At 46.5% G+C, this 18,493-nt stretch overlaps 1 protein-coding gene across 7 annotated transcripts in view; it reads right to left on the bottom strand.

The window, feature by feature from the left end:
* Positions 1-18,493, bottom strand: part of TSPOAP1 (TSPO associated protein 1) — a 268,852-nt gene that overhangs the window by 214,723 nt on the left and 35,636 nt on the right. For 2 of the 7 annotated variants that reach the window (XM_077294577.1, XM_077294580.1), the window contains exon 1: positions 12,650-13,702. The exons of 4 other annotated variants lie outside the window; for them this stretch is intronic. In XM_077294577.1, the coding sequence (XP_077150692.1) occupies positions 12,650-13,261 (612 nt within the window). In that variant the 5' untranslated portion in view covers positions 13,262-13,702. Of the gene's footprint in view, positions 1-12,649; positions 13,703-18,493 lie in introns of those variants that run through there. One more of the 7 variants, XM_077294578.1, reaches the window with a different exon arrangement.

Below are 18,493 nucleotides of genomic sequence, written 5' to 3'. Positions count from 1 at the left end.
ACGGAGAAGCAGGGACGAGCCAGGAGGGCGAGTATGCTATATTTACCTGTCCCGTTCCAGCGATGCACGCTGCTCCATCCTCCACATCCTCTGCCTGTGAAGTTCAGTTCAGAGGGCGCGATGAGGCTCTTAATGCGCGCCGCCCTCTGACTGAACAGTCACAGCCAGAGGATGTGGAGGATGGAGCAGCGCGCATCGGTGGAACGGGGGACAGGTAAATATAGCAAGTGCCGGGGGCCTGAGCTAGCGGCGACTCCGGCACCTGACCCCCACAGCGCGCCGGTGTCCCCGCCTGCTCAGGCCCCCAGCACTCGGTGCCCAGCACAGCCACGCACAGCCGCCCGCACTCACCACAGCCGCGCACAGCCGCCCGCACTCCGCACAGCCGCCCGCAGCCCGCACTCCGCACAGCCGCCCGCACTCCGCACAGCCGCCCGCACTCCGCACAGCCGCCCGCACTCCGCACAGCCGTACTCGGGCAGTAGAGCCAGAGAGAGAAAGATGGGAGCAACATATGGCAGAATGGAAACAGGAACAGGCAGAATGGGTGCAGCACATTACAACAGAATGGGGGCACAGGATGGGAGCAGCACATGATAGAATGGGGGCACGGGATGGGAGGAGCACATGACAGAATGGGAGCGCGGGATGGGAGCAGCACATGACAGAATGGGTGCGCACACATGACAGGATGGGGGTGCAGGATGGGAGCACATGACAGGATGGGGCGCAGGATGGGAGCAGCACATGACAGAATGGGGGCACACACATGACAGGATGGGGGTGTAGGATGGAGCAGCATATGACAGGATGGGGGCGCAGGATGGGAGCACATGACAGGATGGGGACGCAGGATGGAGCAGCACATGGTAGAATGGGGGCGCAGGATGGAGCAGCACATGACAGGATGGGGGCGCAGGATGGAGCAGCACATGACAGGATGGGAGAGCAAGATGGGAGCAGCACATACCAGGATGGAGACCATATACCAATATAAATGCTCGCCACCCGGGCATAGAACGGGTTCGATAGCTAGTGTATATATATATATATATATATATATATATATATATCTCCAAGTAAATCAAACTTCTGTGAAATCAAACTGTCCACTTAGGAAGCAACACTCTTTGACAATCAATTTCACTTGCTGTTGTGCAAATGGAATAGAGAACAGATGGAAATTATTGGCAATTATCAAGACACACTCAATAAAGGAGTGAAAGGAGTGGTTCTGCAGGTGGGGACCACAGATCACATCTCAGTACCAATGCTTTCTGGCTGATGTTTTGGTCACTTTTGAACGTTGGTTGCGCTTTCACACTCGTGGTAGCATGAGACGGACTCTACAACCCACACAATTGGCTCACGTAGTGCAGCTCATCCAGCATGGCACATCAATGCGAGCTATGGCAAGGTTTGCGGTGTGTCAGCGTAGTGTCAAGAGGCTGAAGGTGCTACCAGAAAACAGGCCAGTACACCAGGAGATGTGGAGGAGGCCGTAGGAGGGCAACAACCCAGCAGCAGGACCGCTACCTCAGCCTTTGTGCAAAGAGGAACAGGAGGAGCACAGCCAGAACCCTGCAAAATGACCTCCAGCAGGCCCACAAATGTGCATGTGTCTGCACAAACGGTTAGAAACCGACTCCATGAGGATGGTCTGAGCGCCCGTCGTCCACAGATGGGGGTTGTGCTCACAGCCCAACACCGTGCAGGACACTTGGCATTTGCCATAGAATACCAGGATTGGCAAATTCGCCACTGGCACCCCGTGCTCTAAACAGATGAAAGCAGGTTCACACTGAGCACATGTGGCAGACGTGACAGAGTCTGGAGACGCCATGGAGAGCGATCTGCTGCCTGCAACATCCTTCAGCATGACCAGTTTGGCAGTGGGTCAGTAATGGTGTGGGGTGGCATTTCTTTGGAGGGCCGCACAGCCCACATGTGCTCACCAGAGGTAGCCTGACTGCCATTAGGTACCAATATGAGATCCTCAGACTCCTTGTGAGACCATATGCTGGTGCGGTTGTCCCTGGGTTCCTCCTAATGCAGGACAGTGCCAGACCTCATGTGGCTGGAGTGTCAGCAAATCCTGAAAGAAGAAGGCATTGAAGCTATGGACTGTTCCTCCCGTTCCCCAGACCTGAATCCGATTGAACACATCTGGGACATCATGTCTCGCACCATCCACCAAAGTCACGTTGCACCACAGACTGTCTACGAGTTGGCGGATGCTTTAGTCCAGGTCTGGGAGGAGATCCCACAGGAGACCATCCGCCGCCTCATCAGGAGCATGCCCAGGCGTTGTAGGGAGATCATACAGGCACGTAGAGGCCACACACACTACTGAGCATCAATTCTTTGTCTTGAGGCATTTCCACTGAAGTTGGATCAGCCTGTAACTTCAGTATCCACTTTGATTTTGAGCATCATTCCAACTCCAGACCTCCGTGGGATATTAGTTGTGATTTACTTTGATAATTTTTAGGTTTTATTGTTCTCAACACACTCCTCTATGTAATGAATAAAGATTTGAAACTGGAATATTTCATTCAGTGACACTGTGGGATTTTAGTATTCCCTTTATTTTATTGAGGTAAAGATATATACAATGTATATATATATACAGTGGATATATATATATATATATATATATATATATCTATATCTATATCCACTGGATTGCTGCGTGCACTCTATTATTAGTAGGCATATGCACTGGCACACTTACTTCATTTTTAGCTGGGAGACATAAGTGTGAATCTTTATAAGAGGATACGGGTAATACATGCTGTGGTTACTCTGCAGCCCTTTTCTCTGGCTCTATACACAGTATACTGTATATATAGACAGAAGACATTTTCCTTCTTTCTATAACAGTACCATTAGATAAATGAGCTCTTTGGGTTCCTGCACTGCTGCAGCCCAGAGGTGCTGCCTAGCAACCAGCCTGGAATCTGGGGGCGTGCCTCATTAGAACACAGCACGCTGAGCTGCCAATCGCAAGATGGCGCCTCCCATAAACTGTTTCTCGCATAACAAAATTCATGTAATTTTACTTATTCTTCCAAAGGTAATTTCATTTTTACCCTTCGCCACGACAGCACCCCACATGAGAGAGAGGGATCCGCCCCATAGGAACAGGAAACCCACAGAACAAAAGGAGGCGGTCCCCTCTCCTCCTCAGTTTAGGTTTCCTGTTCCTACAGGGACCCAGCTTACCTACAGATGAAGAGGATCCCTGGGCCATGCACCCGCCTGCGTTGGTATCTGAGGGAACGGCAGGGGCTGCGGTTCCAGAAGCAGCGGCGGGGGAGCCCCTGCTTGCAGCCTCCCCCCTCGTCTGGCCAAGCATCCACGGTCCGGGTCCGGTCACCGTGGGTCCGCCCGGCACCATGAGGACGCGCGCGCTGCTGCGGCCGGCTTAATATCCCTAGCCGCCGCATGGTGAGTGAGAGCGGCGCGCCTAACCCGGAAGTCGCTGGAGCACTTCCGGGTTGGTCCGGGGAGGCAGGAGAATGGGCGGCAGATTTAAAAATGCAGCGCTAGCGTCGGGCCGGTGTGTGTAAGATGGCTTCACCGGCCGACGATGCGCACTTGCCCGCAGTGCAACAGCGTTCTCCTAGCAAGGAGAGAAGCGCTAGGAGCAGCACAAAGAGTGGTGGTCGACCTCCAGAGAAGGGTTCTACCACCAAACGAAATCCGCCTCCAGAACCGGTACCTGTCAGCTTCACTGGGTGAGTTTTTGAAAGAGTCTCTTCCTATATGCTGATATATGTTCCTCCTGTATCTTTCCTCTAGACTAAGAAAAGGACACACAAGTCCAAGCACAAGGAATGTGCTTTATGTACGCAGCCCCTCCCGGATGATTATGTTAAAAAACTGTGTTCGGAGTGTATCATGCAAACCTTACGGCAGGAAAACATAATGACTCCATCAGATGTCAGAGCTATAATCCGGGAAGAAATGCAGGGGTTGGCGCAGACAAGTACCACCAGTACCCGTCAGCTTAGTAGGTCCAAATCTCCAGTCAGTTCACAGTCAGAGGATGTATGTATATCCTCAGGTGAAGTGGAATCCCAGCCGAGCTCATCCGAGACTGAAGGGGGACTTTGTCTTCCCAACAGCAGTGTGGACAATTTAATAAAATCTGTCAGAAGCACGATGGGGTGCTCAGATGAGAAAGAAAGTAAATCGGCTCAGGACATCATGTTCGCGGGGTTAGGACAGAGGAAACGTAGGTCCTTCCCCGTCATAAAAACTATTAAAGAAATAGTAAAAAAAAGAGTGGGATAAGCAAAATAGAGGTTTTCTACCATCATCCTCTAAAACAGAGGTCCCCAACCTTTTTTGCACCAGGGACCGGCTTTAAGCAAGACCAGTTTTCCATGGCCCGGTGGGGGTGGGGCAGGGGCGGGGCTTTGGTCATATGGGGGTGGGGTTATGGAGGGATGGAGCTTAGTGCATACTTATCATATAATTATGACATTTATAATGAGAATGTGATTCAACTTACCATAGGTTCAGAATGAGTGGGAGCACCATGCTTGTTTCCCTGGTGCTTTGCACCATTATTGCCCCATAGCTGTGCCATATAGTGCTCTGCACCATTATTGCCCCATAGCTGTGCCATATAGTGCTCTGCACCGTCCATTATTGCCCCATAGCTGTGCCATATAGTGCTCTGCACCATTATTGCCCCATAGCGGTGCCATATAGTGCTCTGCACCATTGCCCCATAGCTGTGCCATATAGTGCTCTGCACCATTATTGCCCCATAGCTGTGCCATATAGTGCTCTGCACCATTATTGCCCCATAGCTGTGCCATATAGTGCTCTGCACCATTATTGCCCCATAGCTGTGCCATATAGTGCTCTGCACCATTATTGCCCCATAGCTGTGCCATACAGTGCTCTGCACCATTATTGCCCCATAGCTGTGCCATATAGTGCTCTGCACCGTTGCCCCATAGCTGTGCCATACAGTGCTCTGCACCATTGCCCCATAGCTGTGCCATATAGTGCTCTGCACCATTATTGCCCCATAGCTGTGCCATACAGTGCTCTGCACCATTGCCCCATAGCTGTGCCATACAGTGCTCTGCACCATTGCCCCATAGCTGTGCCATATAGTGCTCTGCACCGTCCATTATTGCCCCATAGCTGTGCTGCTGCTGCTGCAATAAAAATAATAAAACACATACTCACCTGTCTTGCTTGCAGCTCCTCGGCGCCATCTTCCCGGCGTCTCTCCGCACTGACTGATCAGGCAGAGGGCAGCGCGCACACTATATGCGTCATCGCGCCCTCTGCCTGCAGTCAGTGCGGAGAGACGCCGGGAAGATGGAGACAGCGCCCGGCGTGTGGAACGAGGACAGGTGAATATGCGATACTTACCTGCTCCCGGCGTCCCGCTCCTTCCCCCTGCCTGTCTTCGGTGCCGCAGCCTCTTCCTCTGTCAGCGGTCACCGGCACCGCTGATTAGAGAAATGAATTATGCGGCTCCGCCCCTATGGGAGGTGACGTGACCGCTGAACAGGGGCGCCGCGGACCGGCTGAAAAACCCCAACGGCCCGGGCCTGGTCCGCGGACCGGCGGTTGGGGACCTCTGCTCTATAAGACGCTATCCCTTCAGCGACGAGGAGCTAAATACCTGGTCAAAGGTGCCGAAGGTTGATGCCGCTGTAGCCTCCACAACCAAACAGTCGGTCTTACCGGTGGAGGATTCAGGAGTCCTGACAGACCCACTGGACCGTAAAGCAGAAGCTTTACTAAAAAGGTCGTGGGAAGCCAACACGGGGGCGTTCAGGCCCGCCATATCTAGTACCTGCACTGCGAGGTCACTACTAGTGTGGATGGAGCAACTGGAGGAACAGATTAGAGGTAGAACTTCGAGAGAGTCAATTCTGCCGAAATTCCCTCTAATCAAAGAAGCAGTAGCATTCTTGGCTGATGCCTCTGTGGATTCGCTACGCCTAGCAGCCAGGTCAGCCGGCCTAGTGAACACAGCCCGGCGAGCACTCTGGCTAAAGAACTGGAAAGGGGACGCACAGGCCAAAGCAAAACTTTGTGCGATCCCCTGCCAGGGTGAGTTCCTTTTCGGAAAAGCGCTGGATGAACTCCTGAGTAAAGCAGGAGAAAGGAAAAAAGGCTTCCCTAACCAGTATCTTCCATCCTACAGGAGAGCCTTCAGAAGACGTCCCTTTACCAGGAACAAGCCGTTCGAACAAAGGGAGCGATGGGAGTCGAAGGACCCGAAGCAAAAAGGTGCCTTTTTTAGCGGGTCCCATAACCCGAAACGCAAATACCGCTAACCAGGAGGTGGGCGGCAGATTAAAATTCTTCCTCCCCAGGTGGGAACAAATAACATCCAGCCAGTGGATTCTGGACATTGTACAATACGGCCTAAAATTGGAATTTGACCGAATCCCTTGGGATTCCTTTATAGTAACATCTCCAAAAGGTCAAGACCAACAAAGGGCTCTGGAATCAGAGATCCTATCTCTTCTGTCTAAAAAAGTCCTGATAGAAGTTCCCCAGGATCAAGAAGGGAAGGGGTTCTATTCCCCTTTATTCTTGATCAATAAGCCTGATGGTTCATTTAGAACCATCATAAATCTCAAGAGATTAAACGCCTTCCTGCGTAATCATACCTTCAAAATGGAATCCATTAGTTCAACCATAAAACTTTTGTTTCCTAGGTGTGTCATGGCCGGAATAGACTTAAAGGATGCCTATTATCATCTTCCCATACATGCCGATCATCAAAAGTATCTAAGGGTAGCAGTCACCCTGGAAGGACAGGTTCGACACTTTCAGTATGTTGCAATGCCATTTGGGCTTTCTATGGCTCCCCGCATCTTCACTAAGGTGATATTAGAAGTGATGGCTCATCTACGTCAACGAGATACCTTGATAATACCCTACCTAGATGACTTTCTAGTGGTGGGAAACTCTATGCTTCAGTGTAAAACTCGTCTATCTAATACGATCTCGTCCCTACAGGAGTTAGGTTGGATCGTCAACTTCGAAAAATCCCGGCTGAATCCAGAAACCGTCCAGACATTTCTAGGAATCCAGCTAGACTCCGTAAGTCAGAGATGCTTCCTCCCCCAGGCAAAGAAACTGACTATACAATCAAGGGTATCAGACGCAATACGCAACCCCTACATGACATTAAGGAAGGGCATGTCTTTACTGGGGTCATTATCATTATGTATCCCTGCTGTACCATGGGCACAATTTCATACTCGTCAATTACAGTATGAGGTATTGTCGGCTCAGGGAAAAGACGGACATCTAGAAAGCAGAATAACTCTTTCCAAAGATATCTTAGAATCACTATCCTGGTCGCTAGACATGGACCACCTCTCAGAGGGTGTGCCATGGATAATAGACCCATCTAAAATAATTACCACCGACGCCAGCCCTATTGGGTGGGGAGCACATATGAAAGACAGTCTGGCCCAAGATACTTGGGACCAGGCAGAATTGTCATATTCCTCCAATTGGAAGGAGTTAAAAGCGGTAGAATATGCCTTAAATCACTTTCTTCCGCAGATTCAAGGAGCAAATGTAAGAATTTACTCGGACAATTCCACCACAGTGGCATATGTGAACCGTCAGGGTGGTACAAGGTCAGGAAGTCTAATGACCATAGCTGCAGACATCTTCCAGCTGGCAGAGACTCATCTAACATCCCTAACAGCCCTGCACATCAGAGGTGTAGAAAACATCAGGGCAGACTACCTCAGCCGAAACGAGTTACGTCAAGGGGAATGGACCTTAAACAGATCCATATTCAGTATGATAACAGAATCATGGGGGATACCACAAATCGACCTATTTGCCACAAGAGACAACCGGCAAGTAAGAAGGTTCGCTTCCCTGAACGCCATGGATCACCCAGATGTTAGACTCTCTCCACCATCCTTGGAGGTTCCAGCTGGCATACGCCTTTCCTCCGATGTCTCTGATTCCACTAGTGATCAGAAAGATCAGGAGGGAACAAGCAAGAGTAATCCTCATTGCACCATTCTGGCCGAAAAGACCATGGTTCTCTTGTCTCCAGACCATGTGCCTATGCGATCCATGGATTCTCCCATCAGACAAGAAGCTGCTGTCCCAAGGCCCCTTTTTCCACCCGCAAGTGAAAGGTCTTCACTTGACGGCGTGGAATTTGAGAGGCAACTACTAAGATCAAGAGGGTTCTCAGCAGAACTAGTAAACACCCTCTTATTGAGCAGGAAAAGATCTACCACCCTGATATATAGTAGGGTATGGAATAAATTCTTAGACTTTTACACGGTACCGTTCACTAAGCAAGTTCCAGTCACACCTATTCTAGAGTTCTTGCAAAAAGGCCGAGAGTTGGGGTTATCTGTAAACACCTTAAGAGTTCAGGTCTCGGCATTAGGAGCCCTATATGGATGCAATATAGCAGCTAATAGGTGGATCTCCAGATTCATAAAATCTTGTGAACGTAGTAAACCGGTCCATATTCCCCGTCTACCTCCGTGGGATTTAAATCTAGTGCTAGAGGCCTTAACCAGCTCCCCATTTGAGCCACTAGATTTAATACCTTTAAAAATCCTGACATATAAAGTAGCCCTCTTGGTAGCCCTAACCTCAGCTAGACGGGTTAGCGACATCCAGGCCCTATCAGTAGACCGACCCTTCTTACTGATATTCCATGATCGGATAGTCCTACAACCAGACCCCTCATACCTCACTAAGGTAGCGTCCACCTACCACAGGTCCCAAGAGATATTTCTCCCTTCCTTTTTTGATTCACCTGTAACTCCAGAACAGCATAAATTCCACACCTTAGATGTCAGAAGAGCCATCCTGACCTATATAGAAAGGTGTCAGACATGGAGGGAGAGTAGGGCTCTGTTTATCTCCTTTCAGGGCCACAAGAAAGGACATGGGGTCACGAGAGCTACCATATCTCGATGGATTAGAGATGCTATCTGCTTGGCCTATACATCAAAAGGCGAGATTCCTCCAGCGGGTATTAAAGCGCACTCAACACGAGCCATGGCTTCCTCCTGGGCGGAACAAGCAGATGTACCGATCCATTTAATATGTAAGGCCGCAACTTGGTCTACACCTTCTACCTTTTACAACCATTATAGACTTGATCTATCTACATCTTCTGATCTAACCTTTGGTAGAGCTGTTCTTAATACAGTAATCCCACCCAAATAATGAATCTCTGAAAATCTCTCATGTGGGGTGCTGTCGTGGCGAAGGGTAAAAAGCCGGATTACTCACCGGTAATGCTCTTTTAATGAGTCCACGACAGCACCCATTTACTACCTTCCCTAAGTTATGCACAGCTCTTCCTTTTAAATTCACAAATAATGGTTGTATAGAGTTTAAGATATTTATGTTGCTGAATAAGAATTAATACTAAAGCTTTTGCGGTTCCCTTTTTGTACTCTGTAAACTAAACTGAGGAGGAGAGGGGACCGCCTCCTTTTGTTCTGTAGGTTTCCTGTTCCTATGGGGCGGATCCCTCTCTCTCATGTGGGGTGCTGTCGTGGACTCATTAAAAGAGCATTACCGGTGAGTAATCCGGCTTTTTATTTACATCTACAGTGATCTTACTTTAATATATTACATGTGTGGAGGGGATAGGTGCTCGTTAACAGACGTGAAAGTCTAGAAACGCCATGCTTAACGTTATGCTGTCTGCATCATCCAAATGGATAAATTTGACAGTGGGTCAGTGATGGCAAATCCTTGGAAGGTGACAAATCTAAATGTAATAGTCAATGATATTCTGACCGTTACATACCGGGATGAAATGCTAAGACCATATATACTGAAGTAGGTCCTTGATTTCCCCCTGATGCTGGACAATGTCCCTCATGTGCCTGACTGTGGAGGCTAGTCCTGGATGATAAAGGCATTGATGTTATTAACAGACTTGAATCCAACTGAGAACCTCTGGAACATTTGTTATCAGTGGATCCAAAACCACCAAGTAATGCCCCCCCCCATCCCCCGATCAGATGTTCTCTGTGTTGGCGGCAGCTGGCCGGAAGTGCTCACTTGCCGAGCTGCTCCATTTACTTGTAGTGGCCGGGGTTTGGTACTAAAGATCCACCTCCTATTCAAATCAATAGGAGGCGAATGTGCAGTACCCCGCGACAGCCACTACCAGTAGGCGGAGCAGCTCGGCAAGTGAGCACCTCAAGCCGCCGATGACACCAATAACAGCTGGTCGGTGGGGCTGCCAGGTGTCAAACCTCAGCTGATCAGACTTTGAGGACTTATCCTAAGGATAGGCCAACAATGTAAAAGCAGTGGACAACTTCTTTAAGTGTTCCTTTAATTTTTTGGAGCAGTTTATATAAAACACCATTTACAGAATAAAATGTAACAGTAGAACATGCTAATCGTGCAAACTGAACAGTGCCCATTACCTAAACTGATCAGCCAATTCTGTGTATGCATGACTCCCAGAGACATTAGACAAATTAAACAAAGTGGGCATGGGGCCCTTGTGCAAGATATGCAGATGGTTTTGTGTGCACCACTTTCTAATTAATAAAATCTACAGAGTTGGCAGCAAGACAGTGGGCCAGTGAAACGACAAATAGAAAAAAATAATGATAATGGACAGCTTACTAATACAAAACCTGTAAGTATGATCACACACAAATTAAAATAATAGCTTATAGTGTATCAAAACAAAATATACAAAGTATATAAAAATGGTGGTAACATCACAGAAAAATTGCAAAGGAAGTATGACAGAGCACCCTATGCACAAATGACAATTAGAAAAGAGTGCAGTTAATACATAACTCCTGCTTTGTCCTCACTTTACATTGCCCCTGGAAGAAGCCATGGCGAAACGCACCTTGGGCATCACAAGTTAATGCACATCATGCACCATGAACATGGTAGATTTATGACAAATGTGTACAGATGTGACTAGGGTTTACTAGATTTTATAGGCATATTAATATTTGTTCTTACTAAATAGCATTATGCACACTATTTCCTTGGGACATTTTACCTCCATCTGTATGTTTATGATCCGATCACATTCTATAAATTTTGTGATGGTGTTTCCTTAGTCATTTTCTGTATTCTGTAGCCACTTGACTTTGCAGTGTAAACAGTATTTTTTTGGCGGGGTCATTTAATGAGTGCACTCTTTTCGGATTGACATTAAGGTGCTCTGTCATGCTTCTTTTGCAAATTTTCTCCAATGTTATCACCCCTTTTTATCTAATACTACTATATGTTTTGATACAATAAAAATATTTTAATGTATGTGTGGTTAATTTTTTTTTTTAGTTGATTTTGTGGGCACCACTCTATGTAAAAGTAATGTGGACCTGCACATACAGACATTACATAGACTTGCATTATATACTATGAGAGACATATTTAAACAATGAAGTCCACTGTTTCTCCAGTTAAGTAGAACGGTAGGCGATTGTGCAGGTGCACAAGAAACCAAATTTCTAATATTAGGTGACTAATGACACCTACTTATCAAACATTTATGATCAAATTGATATCTTAATAGATGTGTATAATGGGAACACTCCTCCATCAATACTGTTAATGGCCTTTGCACACACAAAAATATATATATATATAAGTCAGAACATAACAAATGTTGCCTTATAGGGAGGTCTGATAATGGTTACAGTAGACAGTCAGTATACACAGTTATGTGTATGCTCTGCTGAAAGAGGAAAAAGAGAGCACCCACGTACCACATGTAGCCATCAGTCTGCCAGTCACCATAATAGACAAATGGTGATTGGTAATGGCAGCTGCAGAACTTCCAATACAATTTACTGGGCAGCTCATGAATGCATTTTACTGCATCAAACAATGATATGTTACATTTCCTGTGCGGACCCTCAGGTGACCAAAATCGGTACCTTGTATAAAAATTGAGTAAGAATTGTAGGTTTTAGAATCACATGCTGGAGAGATGTCAAGTAGTCAGGGCCTAAACTAAACTTCTACCCGTGCAGTAAGTGCAGGTCCCAAACTACCATACACCACTATCTAAATGGAAAGTCAAGCTTATGTATGTAAGAAAACTAAAGAAATGCAAATAAATTAAGGAACATTAACCATCCAACCATCCTAATGAGCCACACAGATGATGTAAGAACAGCTATTACAAGCATTGTGATCTGCAAAACAAGTTTTAAAACCATGTAGGAAAATGACTTCTGTGTTCATACTTGATTATGACTACAATAACCACATAATAGGAGACCAAAGACATGCAAAACAGTAATTTTCTTTTACGTTACCGTAATAAAAAAACATTATTGAAATTCTGCAGCGATTAGCAGGCAAGATGTAAGCCATAGGTGCATGTGCATTTATTAAAACATGCAATGTTTGGCAATGAAAACTCACAGACATGATACACACACAGGCTGTGTAATGTCAGAACCGTTGTTCGGGAAACCAGAACATAACAGTCTACACTGAAAATAGCATGCAAAGAACATGTCCAGCAGTGAACTTTGAGCTGTCCATGGTTCTAACATAGGATTAGCTGTCACAGACCTCGTGCTGCTAGAAAGCACATTATTAGTGCACTAAGTAACACACAACACTATTAACAGGACAATATTAACGTCTAGCTTCTTACCGTGCAAAGAGTGTTACATTTTCCTCCATTCTCATTCACAGTGTTTACTGGATTTATCGGAGAATCAGTGCTACAAGGCCTAATCCCATTTTCCAGGGGGCAGACTGGCATTTCCTGCTCATCTGTTGGCACGGAAACACATTTAATACCCTGAAGCTTAGTCCTAGACAGTTTGGAGACGGAGACATCCAAGCTTGTAGAATCAGCAGAAATGAGATCTATCTGCTTGTTAACCAGGCTAACACAATTCTGGACATCAATGACAGGGGTGACTGCTAGCTCCATGGGTGAGTCTTTAGTGGGAAGCATTGCTGCTTTCAAGTCCACATCCATGAGCTCCATTGGCGGAGCACCATTTGCCACCTGTATCTCAAGATTCTGACCGTCCGATGGCACCTCACAAGTGGAGAACATCAAAAGGGGAACCACGCGGTTAGTCAATTCCTTAGCAGCAGTGGCGTCACACTCCGGACTTTGGATAGCACCAGCCAATAATGGGCTGTGCATGAAACTGCACCTTGCTACGGCTTCTAAAACCCATGCCTCTTCTGAACCCTCACTGGTTCTCTGCATGATGCTGTGCTGCCCATCAGTACCCATACAGAGCATCATGCGGGAGAAATTTCATCGATAAATAACCATACAGGAAAATGCATATTGAAAATGATTAATAAATAAGTCATTAGGTAAAGATTTGTTGAAAGCGAACAGTCCGGATATATGGTACAGAGGGTAACCATTGCATATTCATGAGCTAGACGATTGCTTGCATGTCACAGACGGCCGGCCAGAAAAATGTAAAAATGCAGTGCTCCTCCGCAGGAGACATATTTCATTCATAGGCAGTCCTCGTTCTTAGTAGGGAAGAAAAAAAATGCAGAAACCATGATCGTAGAGACTAGAATCCCATCTCTCCCATCTTCATGGCTTCTTCCAACCTTTTGATTAGCTTGCATTTAGGGCCTACTGATGGTCACAAATAATCCATGTTTATGCAGAGGGAGCGCTGGTTAAAGTTAACTGTGTCCTACCTCTGCTAGCTTTTCCAGTCATCAATATTAATAGAGGAGTTAAACCTACCAGATTTGTATGGAAAGCACTGGGCGACCAATGACGAAGAAGACAGATGGTTGCCATGGAAACTGAGCTGGAATGGAGTGTAATGAATAAAGGTTAGGGTGCTGCTACGCAGACGTGTCTTACATGAACCCGAACTAGCTTTGTCCCCAGACAGAAACAACAGTAAACAATGTCTTCAGGAGAAGATCTTCTCCACATAGGGGTCAATAACAGCTGAAAAACAAAGAGCCCGAGCACAGCATGTAGCCCACCATCCATTCACAGACACCCATGCAGCAGGCGCTGGCAAGAAGGAAGCATTCAATGGTAAGAATGCTTACTGCATAATAAAGCAAAGGTAAAGCAAGGAGCTTACACTCCTGATGAGATCATACTGACAGCGATACCAGACAGTCCATTACCTCCTCTACAGAACATCGGACAGGTACCCGGAACACATGCTACACACAGCCTTTATATACGTACACTAGGAATATGGCCCTAACTATACATTCAGTTTATATAGCGCTTACATACTCCTCAGTGCTTTACAGACACAATCATCACTGCCCCAATTGGGGCTTACAATCTAGATTCCCTAGCGGTAGGTTTTTGGAAAGTGGGAGGAAACTGGAGAACCCGGAGTAAACACAAGGAAACATGGGGAGAACATACAAACTCCTTGCAGATGTTGCCTATGTACACACCTGCATATTCCATGCACCTGGCCATTCATTCCTCCTTGTACTAAGCCCCAGACATCTTCGTGGCCTTACAGGAACAGGACACATACAGGAGCATAAATGTCATTACAAATCCTCTATGCAGAATTGGAGAGATGCAAATTACAATCTGCAGACATGACACCACTGTAAGTACTTGCCTTCCCCACTGCTATAAACAGAACATGCCTTCATTTTTCTTCTATCCAGAAAATACTGGAGCATGTATTCTTATCTCCTGTAAAGAAAATATTTCAGCAGACCAGCTACTTTTTCCAATAAGCACATTTTCAGAAGCACATCTGAAAAATTCTCACAATTCATTGCAAGTTTTTCGGGGGGAGGATTTTGTTGCAAAAATATCTGCGCCTGCCCTATTTATGTGAATAGAGTTTGCAGAAAACCATGTACTTTCTACCCAAACCGCATTCAGATGAATGAACCGATTTTCAGTGGCAGAAAGTTCTGCAACAAAAGTTGCCGGGTGTGAATTCATTCTTAAAAGATGTAGTCCCATGAATCCACAGAATGCAGGATTGCTAGGATTCTGACTGCTGCTGGACAATGGGCAATACCACCTGTGGGAATGGAGGGATGTTGTGCATGAGAGACCACCCCCTACATTTACTTTTATATGAGTGATGTAGGTGCCTTTCCCATCACATACTGTAAGTAACTGGAGCTCTATTCACACATGAGCTTTGCAAACCTTATTCTCTCCTGTGTGTTATTTTAGATAATCCCAGGGGGTTTGTTATCACAGGCATGTAATTACTTACACAGAGCCAATTTCACAAAATCTATTGCCATATAATAGGCAGAACAGAGTCACAGTTATAGCTTTACATAATATTTGTCTTGTAGCTGAAATATCCACGAACACTACAGAATTACTACTTGAACCGGTTATTCCCATCTTCATAGATGAGTAGTAGACACCACTCCAGCACTTTTTTTTTATTGCAGTACTGTAGTGATGCTACTATTCCAAGTTCCCTGCCCTTGTCTTATGGTACCGTCACACAGTACCATTTACATCGCTACGACGGCACGATCCGTGACGTCGTAGCATCGTATGATTATCGCTCCAGCATCGTAGACTGCGGTCACACGTTGCAATCACGGCGCTGGAGCGATGCCGAAGTCCCCGGGTAACCAGGGGGTTACTAAGCGCAGGGCCGCGCTTAGTAACCCGATGTTTACCCTGGTTACCAGCGTAAACGTAAAAAAACAAACAAACAGTACATACTCACATTCCGGTGTCTGTCCCCCGGCGCTGTGCTTCTCTCCACTGTGTAAGCGCCATAGCCGGAAAGCACAGCGGTGACGTCAGACGTCACCGCTGTGCTCGCTTTCCGGCTTGCCGGCGCTCACAGTGCAGAGAAGCTGAGACGCCGGAGGACAGACACCGGAATGTGAGTATGTACTGTTTGTTTTTTTTACGTTTACGCTGGTAACCACGGTAAACATCGGGTTACTAAGCGCGGCCCTGCGCTTAGTTGCCCGATGTTTACCCTGGTTACAAGCGAACACATCGCTGGATCGCTGTCACACACAACGATCCAGCGATGTCAGCGGGAGATCAAGCGACGAAAGAAAGTTCCATACGATCTGCTACGACGTACGATTCTCAGCAGGGTCCCTGATCGCTGCTGCGTGTCAGACACTGCGATATCGTATGGATATCGCTAGAACGTCACGAATCGTACCGTCGTAGCGATCAAAATGGCAGTGTGTGACCGTACCCTAAAACTTATCAGCCGCCAACTTCAGCTGTCACAACTCAATGTAAAAAAATTCACAGTAAATTCGATTCGCTAGGATGAATAGCCAGAAAACTGTTCACAGAAAAATCCCAAATATTAAAAAATACCTTTTATTAATTATTATATTTAAAAACTGGTGCACACAAAACCATCACCAAAGAAAAACAACATATAATAGAAAAAAGCCTTAGGGGGTGCCTAACCCTAAGGACCGATCACTCTTTTGCACCCTACCTGGCAGCGGAGGTTGGCACTCTACTTCCTGCGCCATGGTGCCCCCGCTCACCGTCGACTATCCCTTCTACTCTTGTAATTCCTGTAGGGAAGGGGTAGAAAAATAATATACTAACAATATGATACATTAATTTAGCATATAGAGGTGTTGGCCAGGGGGTATATTTATCAAAAGGCCAGAGGATATACAGTTAGGTCTATATATATTTGGACAGACAACATTTTTCTAATTTTGGTTATAGACATTACCACAATGAATTTTAAACAAAACAATTCAGATGCAGTTGAAGTTCAGACTTTCAGCTTTCATTTGAGGGTATCCACATGAAAATTGGATGAAGGGTTTAGGAGTTTCAGCTCCTTAACATGTGCCACCCTGTTTTTAAAGTGACCAAAAGTAATTGGACAGATTCAATAATTTTAAATAAAATGTTCATTTTTAGTACTTGGTTGAAAACCCTTTGTTGGCAATGACTGTCTGAAGTCTTGAACTCATGGACATCACCAGACGCTGTGTTTCCTCCTTTTTGATGCTCTGCCAGGCCTTCACTGCGGTGGTTTTCAGTTGCTGTTTGTTTGTGGGCCTGTCTGAAGTTTAGTCTTTAACAAGTGAAATGCTGCTCAATTGGGTTGAGATCAGTTGACTGACTTGGCCATTCAAGAATATTCCACTTCTTTGCTTTAATAAACTCCTGGGTTGCTTTGGCTTTATGTTTTGGGTCATTGTCCATCTGTAGTATGAAACGACGACCAATCAGTTTGGCTGCATTTGGCTGGATCTGAGCACACGGTGTGGCTCTGAATACCTCAGAATTAATTCGGCTGCTTCTGTCCTGTGTCACATCATCAATAAACACTAGTGACCCAGTGCCACTGGCAGCCATGCATGCCCAAGCCATCACACTGCCTCCGCCGGGTTTTACAGAGGATGTGGTATGTTTTGGAGCATGAGCTGTATCATGCCTTCACCATACTTTTCTCTTTCCATCATTCTGGTAGAGGTTGATCTTGGTTTCATCTGTCCAAAAATTTTCTTCCAGAACTGTGCTGGCTTTTTTAGATGTTTTTTTTAGCAAAGTCCAGTCTAGCCTTTTTATTCTTGATGCTTATGAGTGGCTTGCACCGTGCAGTGAACCCTCTGTATTTACTTTCATGCAGTTTTCTCTTTATGGTAGATTTGGATATTGATACGCCGACCTCCTGGAGAGTGTTGTTCACTTGGTTGGCTGTTGTGAAGGATTTTCTCTTCACCATGGAGATTATTCTGCAATCATCCACCACTGTTGTCTTCCGTGGACGCCCAGGTCTTTTTGCATTGATGAGTTCACCAGTGCTTTCTTTCTTTCTCAGGATGTACCAAACTGCAGATTTTGCCACTCCTAATATTGTAGCAATTTCTCGGATGGTTTTTTTCTGTTTTCGCAGCTTAGGCTACTTTCACACTAGCGTCGGGCTGAGGTTCCCACAACGGGGGCAGCGGATGCATTTTTCCAGCGCATCCGCTGCCCCACTGTGAGGTGCGGGGAAGTGCGGGGAGGTGGGGGCGGAGTTCCGGCCGTGCATGCGCGGTCGGAAAAAGCGGACCGTCGGGAGCAAAAAACATTACATGTAACGTTTTTTGCTCCTGACGGTCCGCCACAGCACGGCGCAACCGTCGCACGACGGTTGCGACGTGTGTCATTGCGTCGCAAATGCGTCGCTAATGTTAGTTAATGCAGAAAAAACGCATCCTGCAAGCACTTTTGCAGGATGCGTTTTTTCGGCAAAACGACGCATTGCGACGTAATGCAGTTAACGCCAGTGTGAAAGTAGCCTTAGGCTACTTTCACACATCCGTCTTAAGGCGTACGTCGCAATGCGTCATTTTGGAGAAAAAACGCATCCTGCAAGTTGCCCGCAGGATGCGTTTTTTCTCCATAGACTTGCATTAGTGACGCATTGCGACGTCGTGCGAAAGTTGCGTCGTGTTTTGGCGGCCGCGACACACAAAAAAACGTTCAATGTAACTTTTTTGTCCATCGGTTCCGCTTTTTCCGACCGCGCATGTGCGGCCGGAACTCCGC

The sequence above is a fragment of the Ranitomeya variabilis genome, chromosome 3 (assembly GCF_051348905.1).
Source record: "Ranitomeya variabilis isolate aRanVar5 chromosome 3, aRanVar5.hap1, whole genome shotgun sequence".
Classification (NCBI taxonomy): Eukaryota; Metazoa; Chordata; class Amphibia; order Anura; family Dendrobatidae; genus Ranitomeya; species Ranitomeya variabilis.
Note: the sequence above shows the minus strand (reverse complement) of the source record. Positions and strands in the feature narration are given on the sequence as shown.